At 41.1% G+C, this 11,558-nt stretch overlaps 1 protein-coding gene across 1 annotated transcript; it reads left to right on the forward strand.

Moving 5' to 3' along the window:
• Positions 1-592: 592 nt before the first annotated feature.
• LOC310847419 (embryonic pepsinogen-like) lies at positions 593-11,107 on the forward strand. Its single transcript, XM_083745232.1, has 9 exons — positions 593-678; positions 1,821-1,977; positions 3,178-3,295; positions 4,262-4,380; positions 5,848-6,029; positions 7,387-7,500; positions 8,454-8,577; positions 9,472-9,570; positions 10,736-11,107. The coding sequence occupies exons 1-9, from the start codon at positions 623-625 to the stop codon at positions 10,874-10,876; spliced, it is 1,110 nt and encodes a 369-aa protein (XP_083601358.1). The 5' UTR covers positions 593-622; the 3' UTR covers positions 10,877-11,107.
• Positions 11,108-11,558: the final 451 nt, after the last annotated feature.

The raw sequence follows: 11,558 nt of genomic DNA on the forward strand, positions 1-11,558 counted from the left end.
AGACAACAAGCATGCAAACTTTGGGTTTGTTTGGTGCTCAGTTCACCTGTATGAATTGCTCCAACATTTTAAAAAAATATTAAATTATTATTACATGATTTTAGTAATTATAAAAATTATTATTAAAATAATTGTTTTGCTCAATCATTATTTGTTTGGACTGGTTGAAGACCACTGGACTACAGTGAGTCTCCAGGGTGTCAGACAGGAGTTGGAAATAGAATGCATGGCAACATATTCAATGGAATTGTTTATATTTACAGTGGTATACGCCAGGCTTCCCCAACCTTTGGTCCTCCAGATGTTTTAGCCTACAACTCCCATGATCCCTAGCTAACAGGACCAGTAGTCAGGGATGATGGGAATTGTAGTCTAAAACATCTGGAGGGCCAAAGGTTGGGGATGCCTGGTATATGTTGAAATCTTATGTGTGATTTCCACATATTTGCAAAGAAATGTGACTGATCAATTCTGGTTTCCTGGAATGGGCTGGACTTTCTGTGATGAAATATGACCACCTGTTCTTTAGAAAATGGTGGTTACTTCTCAAGCAGCTATAAAATAATGGAGTTTCTAGAGCAATTAGCAGAGAAACTGGTGCAGCCTCTGTTGAACTAGCAGGATGAAGTGCCTTGAAATTCTCTTCAACTTTGTTGCTCTCTCTGAATGTCTTGTTAAGTAAGTGATCATTAAGTTGCTAATATTTACATTATTGACAGCTGTGTTTTCTGATTAATTAATAAAGCAAGGGAAGAGAGAGAGGGAATGTGAATTGCATCTTCAGAACTAATAACACATCTATAGGTGTGTGTGTGTGTGTGTGTGTGTGTGTGTGTGTGTATGTATGTATGCTTAGCAGAAAGCAATATGTTGTAGGCGCCAAAAGTGCAGCAGAACATAGATTGGAAAAAGTGGCCAACACCTAACTGTTTTTAAAATTAACTATTGAAATATTGATTTTCTTGTCATTTTAGGATCGCCAGATTTTTTTTTATCAATGATATGAAATAATGTTAATTTTCTGAATTTAAAGAATGTAGATTTTACTAAGAAAAAGTGACTAATCTCTAACTAGAGACAGGGCAATATTTTTGTTTCAGCTCTTTTGAGTTGTGTGTGTGTGTGTGATATTTTCTAACCCAATACGTGACATTGCCTTTGCTAGCCCTGTAGCAGGGTGATGCTCATGTCTGAAGAGACAACAGAAGGTGGAACTGCCAAACTGTTATTGGCATTCAACTATTTGAAGGCACAATAGCATGTTTAAACTGCTGCTCACAGTAATTGAAACAAAAAGGCATCTCAAGAATTCATTTTATCTCAGTCAAATGCTAAACACCCACAGATCTACAGGTTTTTCTTTTCTTTTGGCTAACTTCCTTAAAATTTTTGAGAGATGAAGCAGATCCATATGTGTTTCTCCCTTCTATTGCAGATGGGATGGGAAAGCTGTAGTTCTCCTTACGTTGCCAGAATTCAACAACATCTGGAGATCTACAGGTTCTCTTACCCCGAATTACATCTGTTCAAATCCTGTTGAAGTCAATGGAGAAGATGCATGAATGACTGTGTGCAAGATTGTAATGTATATTAGCCTTTATTGATGTTGAGAAAGACTTTGGTCATGTTGAGTAGATGTGACCTTTAAGTTTCATTTCCTACATGCCTTAATTTTGGAAATGCTTAGACCTGGTAGTTGAGAATGTTTGGATGTGGTGATGGCATTAAACCTATTAATTATGAAAGGCTGATTTCAAAATAAGCACATTTACAGGAGCAGAAAAGAATCCAAGCATAATCATTCATTTATTTTGTACCAGGATTCCATTGCAGAGAGAGAAGACGCAAAGAGGGATGCTCAGGGAGAAAAACTTGCTAGAAAGTTTTCAGAAAACCCATCATGACATTGATACAGAATTTATCACAGCCTTTTCTAAACGTGGCCGATTTAAGAAACCACTTAAGAACGGCGGGGATGTGAGTCTGCTTTGCTTTTATCAATTTGCTGTGCCATTGGCAAATTTGCACCAATGTTTTCCTGATGTTTGATTGAAATACCTCATATTTCTCCTGACACCCAGGAGTGTCAACATAATCAGTTAAGCAAATCACACCCATGATTCATTCCCACTGAAAGCATGGAAAGGGGATTTAGCCATGGCTAGATCAAAGCCCCATTTATTTCTATGGGACAAGTTGCTGGATTGCCCCCAGTTAAGCACTATCCAAAGTTAAGCACTTAGGAACCCCATTGAAATCCCATTGGCCAGATGCAAAAGAGATCAGAGTTCTTTCATCTGTAATATCTGTAGTGGTGTAGAATACAGTGCTTCAACAAGAGTGGTTTGTCATCTTGCAAGCTTCTACTTGCTCAGAATCTCTTTGCTAAAGACCCTTAAAGGTTTGTCAGCACTGCTAGCTAAATCAGGTGAGGGGAGCCAATGGGTGTGAGACCCTTGGTGAGTTGGGAATGTCCTCTGCATGAAAAGACAGGCTCTGGTGGATTGGGCGGATGAGACCAATAGTGGGTGGAACTGTCAATAAAGCGGTTTCTGTACATGCTGTAGAACAGGGGTTGTCAACCTGGTCCCTACCATCCACTAGTGGGTGTTTCAGGATTCTGGGTGGGCAGTAGGGGGTTCTACGGCATAAGCTGAATTCTCCTTCCATTGAGCACTGATGAGCAGTAAGGAAATTTTTACCGCCAAGAAAGATACATTAGTGGGTGGTAGGTATGAAAAGGTTGACTACCCCTGCTGTAGAGGGAAGTGAGTGGCAGATGGGGCTTGTTAACTTGGGAATGTAGCCCATCTAGGAGAAGGAAAACTCAGATTCTAAACCTCTGCTGCCTCTGATTCTAAGTCTTTTCAAGAGAAGAAAAGGCTAAGGATTAAGTGAGATAAACAGATATACATGGGAAGGGCATGTCAGCTCTACTGCTGCATCTTTCAAGTTTCAAGAATTTATACTGTTTATTTTTCATTTATTTGAACAAGGTCCTTTCCACATTACCCTATGAAAGACTGTGATTTATTTCTGCCTCTCCCCCACCCCACCTCTTAGTTAAATACTCAGATTTACAGGATTATCTTGCATAAGTATGAGGAACTAAAATGTAAAGCCAAAAGAAAGAGGCAGGGTAATGCTGCAATGCATATTTGTTTTATAAATCTACAGCTGACATACTATGGAACTATCTACATTGGAACCCCACCAAAGCCGTTCAAGGTTCTGTTTGACACTGGATCATCCCCTCTCTGGGTGCCATCTATCCATTGCAAGGATAAAGCATGCAGTAAGTAACTGAGAATGTCCAAGTGTTTAAGCATGTTAGCCAGCTATACAAAAGGAAGGAAATGAAGTGGCATAAAGGAAAGAGTTCATTATATCGTAACCAGTCTGGTTGAGGCCTTAATTCTATTTGCCTAAAAGTAAGACTCATTAAATACAATGGGACTTCTAAATAAATATGCATAGTCTGCAATCCTATACGCTCACTTACCTGGGAGAAATTAAATTCAATTATAGATGTTACTCCTGAGTAAACACGTATTAGAGTATACAATAAATCAAGTAGATTTGGTTTTGTAAAACCCTGTTCCCATCATTGTGCACAGTCATTTTTAGTGACAGGTACAAAATGATAATGCTAAAACAATGTGGTTCTTTGAAATATATATGGTGGAAGGAGAGACAGAGCTGGCTCACCCATGAGGCAGCGTATGGTAGCTACTCCGGGCAGCAGAAGCAGAAGAGGTGGCACCCGTGGGTGTCCTGTTGGCCGGCGCCAGCAGCAGCACCAGTTTCCGGTGAGATCCCATGAGATCTCATGGAGCATGCAAGATCAGGCAAGATTTCAGTGAGATCTTGCTAAATATCACTGGAACCAGCTGTCATCAGTGCCCCCACACAGCCCAAGTAAGGGTGGCAGTGGAGGAGTTGTGGGGTGGGGAGGCAGGGTAGTAGAGTGGGGGACATCCCATTATGCTTCAAATAGCAAAATAGGACACTCCATTGCTGGAGAGAGAGATCTCAGTTTTCAATGATCAGGGAATCATTTCGTGTTGGGTCAGATTTCCTTAGTAAAATAATAATACATCGTAGCACCTGCTATCTAAATGTTTCCCAAGTGTTTTCCAGTGTTTTTTTATTACAATTTTTCTCTTCAGAAAATTTATACCTTCAGTTTGTTTCTGCTATCGATCACAGATTAAAAACTGTTTTTTATATTAATTAAATTCTGTTTTCTTTTTACTTTTAGTAAGACACCAGAGATTTGACCCACAGAAGTCTTCTACCTTCCACAGAAAAGGAAAGCGATTCACCATTGAGTATGGGAAAGGAAGCGTGGAAGTGATCTTAGGACGTGATACAGTCAAGGTAAACTAATACAGTAGTATTTTATAGATACAGGACAAGTTGGGAATACAAACTTATAAATACTTAACTGTTCTGTGTATTTCCAAGGCCAATGCATCTCAATGTTTTTGAATCCTGGAAACTTTAAAACAGTAAAAACAGAATCAGCCCATTATATTACTTGGATATATTTATGTATTATATTCATAGAATGGCTGCTTCCCAGGGAATTCAGAATACAATATGTGGTAATCAAGAAGTTTATTTTAAATTGTCGTTGTTAGAATCAAAGTAGCACAAATTAAAGCGGCAGTACTAAGGTTATGCAATCCTGAAGTAAATACCAATGAAATTGATGAGACCAACCTCTGAATAAACAGGTTTAAAACTGGGACCTAAGTCGCTCTTGCCCACTATCCATAGGAGCCAATTCCTATGGGCCATGGTCCCTTCATCCCCCAAATATTATCTGACGAGGGCCGCCGCCCAAAGTTAATGGGCTTTGCCATTCAAATGGTGTGCATGGACTGTGTCTTGTGATCAATTATGCAGGATGGGACTTACCTGCTACCCCCAATATTTTATTACCTACCACTATACATGTTTGAATATTATTGTCTGAAAGGTCAAATGAGGTTTCCTTTCATGTTAACATTGTCGTTGTTAGAATCGAAGTAGCACAAATTAAAGCTGCATTATTAAGGTTATGCAATCCTGAAGTAAATATCAATGAAACTGATGAGACCTACCTCTGAATAGTGGGACGCAGGTGGCGCTGTGGGTTAAACCACAGAGCCTAGGTCTTGCCGATCAGAAGGTCGGCGGTTCGAATCCCCGCGACAGGGTGAGCTCCCGTTGCTCAGACCCTGCTCCTGCCAACCTAGCAGTTTGAAAGCACATCAAAGTGCAAGTAGATAAATAGGTACCACTCCGGCGGGAAGGCAAATGGCGTTTCCGTGCGCTGCTCTGGTTAGCCAGAAGCAGCTTAGTCATGCTGGCCACATGAACCGGAAGCTGTACGCTGGCTCCCTCCGCCAATAAAGTGAGATGAGCGCCGCAACCCCAGAGTCAGCCACAACTGGACCTAATGGTCAGTGGTCCCTTTACCGTTACCTCTGAATAAACAGGTTTAAAACTAGGACCTAATTTGCCCTTGCCAACTAGCCAATTCCTATGGGCCATGGTCCCTTCATCCCCCAAATATTATCTGGCGAGGGCGCCGCCCAAAGTTAATGGGCTTTGCCATTCAAATGGTGCGCATGGACTGTGTCTTGTGATCAATTATGCAGGATGGAACTTACCTGCCACCCCCAATATTTTATTACCTGCCACTATCCATGTTTGAATATTATTGTCTGAAAGGTCAAATGAGGTTTCCTTTCATGTTAACATGCACGGGATTGTAGCCTGAATGCAATGCTCATAAAAGCCTGCTCTGTACTTTACAACGTGATACAGAAGTAAGGGAATATTTTGTGTTTCTCCTAGATATCCAATCTTACTATTTCTGATATGGAATTTGGATTGAGCACCAGGGAGTCAGAAGACTTTATCAAATCTATATATGATGGGATCCTTGGCTTAGGCCCTGGGCAGAGAAGTTCATTCATTGATAACCTGATGAAGAAAGGCTTGCTTGAGAAAGACGAATTTTCTGTTTATCTCAGCGGGTAAACACTATTTTGCTTTACTGCTAAGTTGTGTGTACTTGGAGGATTCATAGAAGGAAAATGCACCTGAGATTATTTTACAGGTTGGCTATTGCTTTGCCTGCTGAATCTTGTAGAACAGGCTGTCTGCCACTGTGCTTTGTTTGCACAGAGGTTGATGGGTAGAGGGGACTGGAATCCCCATCCTCAAATTGGTCAGAATGCTAAGCTTCTCCAGGGATGAATAAGATATTGTAGTCAAGGCTACTTGATGATGAAGAAGAAAAGGTCCCTCCGGTTTTCTAGTACCCAGCAGTCGACTGCACCCCCGCTTGCAGCTTGTTCCTTGAGAGCAGAGCAGAGCGGGAGCCAAGCTCAGGTGAGCTAAGTGTTAATGTGGGAAGAGAGGGAGGTAGGCAGAGTTGAATCAGAGAGTGAAGAGGCCAACCCCCCTGCTTCTAATTCTTGTACTATTCTGTAATGCATGGAAATACGGTACACACACACACACACACACACACATCCATGTAGCTAACTTCACTTATGATTCTCATTTAATACTTCTGGAGTCTTTGCTCCAAATCAGAATCCTGCTTCATGCAGAATAATTAGAGGTCTGTAATGCAAAGGCAAAGACCTTTTCACCTGACTATTTTGGGGGTAGGGCAATAATGATAAATCTCTCCATCACATTAGGTGGATAATATGCAATTCATCCTGTACATGTCAGCTCTACTGTTGAGTAAGTGTGCCCAGCACTGCACATTTAATGGTTTTGTGAAAGGAAGGTAACAAGCCCTTCTAGGGCAGAAGGCAGGAAGGGAAGCAGTAGGTGGAAGTAGAGCCAGGCACAAATGAAGCCGGCTAATTCTTCCTCTCTCCGCATTCTCAGCACTGAGACTGACTAAAGCGGAGGAATCTGACAGACAGTAACACTCCCTGGACTGGGTGCAAGCAAGCAAGCAGGCAGGTGAGGCTGGCTGAAGGTAGACTGGGGTTGGTGGAGTAGAATGGCCTCCACTGCCCCAAACTGGCTTGCTTAAAATCCCAATGAAAACCAATTAGAAGAACAAAACTTCTGAAGATTATGAAGGGGGAAGTCAGTGTGTGATATACAGAGCTAAATAGGAAGCATGGTGATATATAGAACAAGAAAGGAAAAGTACATGAACAGCACTCACCTTTCAAAATCTTAGAGCCTTCATTGTCCAGTGTTCACCAGTAGATACTGGTGCACTGCAAAAATTCCTTTATCTCTCTCTGTCTGTCTAATTTGGACAGAGGTACAAGAACATGGTACATTCACTCTTTTAATATGCAGTTTAGCTTATTCTGAATGAATGACTTGACAACAGCACACTATATATCTATGTTTCAGAAAAACAGATGGGAGCATGATCATTTTTGGTGGAATTGATCAATCCTATTTTACTGGTCGTATTAACTGGATTCCTGTCATATATAAATATCAATGGCGGATTGCCGTGGACAGGTAAGCATGAATTATTCTTATTAGTAGTATTAGCAACATTATTGTTAATCTTAACATATTAAAGGTACCCCTAACCGTATGGGCCAGTCGTGTCCGACTCTAGGGTTCCGTGCTCATCTCGCTCTAGAGGTCGTGAGCAAGCGCCGTTCGAAGACACTTCCAGGTCACGTGGCCAGTGTGACGTAGCTGCAGCTGGCGAGCCAGCACCAGCGCAACGCACGGAAACGCTGTTTACCTTACCGCTATAAAGCGGTCCCTATTTATCTACTTGCACTTAAGAGTGCTTTCAAACTGCTAGGTGGACAGGAGCTGGGACCGAATGATGGGAACTCACCCCGCCGCGGGGATTCGAACTGCCAACCATACGATGGGCAAGTCCTAGGCACTGAGGTTTTACCCACAGCACCACCCACGTCCCTTGCAATCTTAACATATTGACTGGGTACAATAAAACTGAAAAGTTTTTCTGAATAATCTTAATGACTACTAGTTAGCTAAACAGGAAGAGATGGAGGGCAATAAAATGCAAATACGAATGTGCAACTTACTTTGTGTTTTCTAGTTGTCCGTTGTTAGAATGACTTATATAGAACCGTTCTTGTAAATGGCATTAACAGAGTACATGATTGCAGGCCCTTGCCCTGAGCAGCTTACAATCTGTAGTTCATGTGTTTTGTTTTATGCCTTCTACAATTTCCAATGCAACTCCCTGAAAGTACTTATCACATCCCACTCTCCATTAAAAAAACATCAACCCATGTTTGGGGAAAGGCCCTACCTCAGTGGCAGATCAATTGCTTTGCAAACAGAAGGTCACAGGTTCCATAACTGATATCTTCAGGCAGTGCTATGAGAACTCCCTGTCTGAAACCCTGGAAAGCTGCTCCATACAGTGTGGCTTTATAATGTTTCATGTCAGAAACTAAAGAATATAATGATTTCCAATTTCTCAGCATTCTAGTGAATTCTAAGAAGATTGCCTGCAGAGATGGCTGTCAAGCACTTCTTGACACAGGGGCGTCCTTATTGCTTGGTCCAAAATCTGAAATTAACCAAATCCAGCAAGCCATTGGCAAGGTAAGATTGACTTTTGCTGATTTTCTTCATACTGTAGCTGTAAGAGGCCCTGTATCATCCATATCATGTGTGTTAGGCACCCACACTGCAGAGCTTTCAATGTGACTTTGGGTGCTTCATAAGGCCCCAGAAGTCACATCCAAGGCCTTGCGGGGCCTCCCGAAGCAATTTTCAGGAGAAACCGGAAGTCATGTTGGAGGTTTTGCGAGACCTCAGACATGATGCCGAAGATTGCATTGGACATCATAATGTCAACGCGTCACGTTACGTCGCAGGTGCCATTGGGCACCCATAATCTGGGGCCCAAGTTGGTGCCCCTACTTCCTGGACTACAGCTGCTGGTACCTCAGTGTTAGCCTTCATGGTTCTTCATGATACCTACTGCACATGCATGCAAATGTGCATGAGCATCCAAGCTACAACAATGAAAATGGCAGAAAAAGAAAATAAGCTGTGGCATTCAGTAAAGGAAGGGGGAGAGATAGAGCACTGCTGTTATTCGTACTGTAGTCTGTCTGCAAAATACATTGGCTTTGTTTCTTCCAAACAATATCTCTCAACACAGATTGTACATCAGCCTGCCATCAACACCCATTTGCATCATCTCCATTGCTTTAGACTGTGAGGTTTAGATGTGAAGTATTGAGATGATTTATTTGTAATATTCAGCTAGATGGCGTGCTTCTGTGCTACAGTGTTCTACAGTGTGCTGTTCAAACCTGTGAGTTACACTAGATGGTTATTAAGTTCTCACTTAATAACTCACTTTGCTTTCCTGAGATTGGCTCAGGGACAAATCCATGACATTTCTCAAGCAAACTTGAGGATTGCTGGTTCAATTCCTTCATAATCAGAATAATGTCCAAACTCAATTCTTTTCCTTATCTCTTTCAGCATTATTTCAACTGCAGAAACCTCCGCAAAATGCCAGATGTGGTTTTTGTAATCAACAAAATTCAATATCCTTTGACTCCACAAGCCTATACTCGTAAGGTATATGATAGAACTGGAATATTATCTACTTACCATAATAATGCAGGTTCAAACAGTTTAGGGCAGATTAGAAGTGCAAAATATTTATGAACACATGGGCTAAAGAAGGGGGAAATGGAATACATTTTTGGGCAGAAAGCTTATTAGATATCCTGAGACAGTCAGAAGAGCTGGACCCAAACCTGCATGTCTTATAGAAAAAAAGGTCAATACAAATTCCCCACCAACATACTGGTAGTTTCATGACAGTTTAGTAGAGTATCCCATCCCAGGAAAGTTGCCCCTGACATATTGTATAACATGGGTGCCTGATGACCCCGAGAAGGACTTAAACCTTCCATCACATATAGCAACATCTATACTATATGCAACTCTCAGATATGTTTGCTTGGCAGTTGCAAATATGGAAGAATTTTGAAACAAATAATGTTATTTCTCCCCTCATTTCCTCTTGTAGTGATGACACAATCTAGAGAATTTTGAAATCTCACTCTCAGCACCATCTTAATACACCACATGTAGCCCTGAAGAAGGGCTTCTATTGGCAGAGGAACACAGTGATCCTATCCTTTATAGCTAGCAGGAGAGGTGGAGCGAGGAGAAGATGGGAAATAAGTCTCTTGCGATCTCCAGTGACTCCACAGGGAGGGCCATAGCTCAATAGTAGAGGATTTGCTTTGTCAATAGAAGTTCACAGTTTAAACCTCAAAGATTCCTTGTCTGGAACTGATTCTATCATCATTAAGCCGGCATAATTCCAGGGATAAGATGGCATTTCAGTGCAATTATTTCTTCCAACAGAGCAGAGCAAAAAACATTTTGAATTGTGGAGACTGCCTATAATTTTAAAATAGTTTGCTGACTTGTACAATTTGGTTGTTCATTATTAAGCTATTATGCTAATTATTATAGAATGAATACACAATTTACAATACTGTGTGCTATTACTATTGTCCTTGCGTAACATCTACAATATTTATCTCCTTTTGAGGCTTTTCTTCCAGGAAAAATCCTTTCTTTGCCTTCTTTATGTTGGAATGTTACCTTATGCTAGGGTTTAAAATATGGCAACCCTTCCTTGTGCATTTTTACCTAGATTAATTTCTTGGTTGATATGGATGTCGAATAACCCACATCTTAAGGATATCCTTTCCTTTCTTTCTAGGATAACGGCCATTGCAAGAGTGGCTTTAGCGTTGGCAGCAAAGATTATGATCACTTGATACTAGGAGATATGTTCCTCAGAGAATACTACAGTATATTTGACAAGGGGAACAACCAAGTTGGACTGGCAAAGGCAGTGTAAAAAAAGTTCTGCATTTAAAATATGCAAGTGCTGTAGTTTCTCATTTAATCAACTAATGCCAATGCCATTGTAGCTTCATAGCAATGTATTTGAGCTAATACTATCACTCGGTGTCCTATTAAAAATTATATTCGTCAGATGCCTTCAAAGAAGATGCTGTTAGTAGCATTGTTGTGGCATATATGATCTGAAAATTATGTATTTCAAATTAATAAACTGTTCCATGGCTAAGCTTTTGGATGTGATTGAAGCTGAGGTGCCATTCTCATGGATAATCACATATGTCCTAAACTGTGTGGCAGTGAAAGGACTGTGCCCCCTCACCATCTAGTGGTTTCTCTGGGGCAACATCTGTTTTCACTGCCTCCTTTCACAATTTCACATTCTGACCAGATGAGACATCTGATTCAAGGGCCAAACTTGGCAGCCTTTTCAACATGCTAGAACATGGGTGAGTCTTTTGGTCAAGGAGTTTTTAGGTTGCTTCACCACCCACTGACTGTATACTACAGATCAGGAAAGATACCATGAAAGCCCTAAGGATACCAGCATGGTTAAAGAGCAGAGTCAAATAAGCTACTAGAGGCGAAAGGCTTCCCTTAACAAATAAAGTCTTGTCCAAACTGAGATAAAAAATAACACAAACTTTGGTGAGGGGGGGGGGGAGAAAAGAAAAAAGTGC

This window comes from Podarcis gaigeae (genome assembly GCF_964106915.1).
Source record: "Podarcis gaigeae genome assembly, chromosome: 6".
NCBI classification, from domain to species: Eukaryota; Metazoa; Chordata; class Lepidosauria; order Squamata; family Lacertidae; genus Podarcis; species Podarcis gaigeae.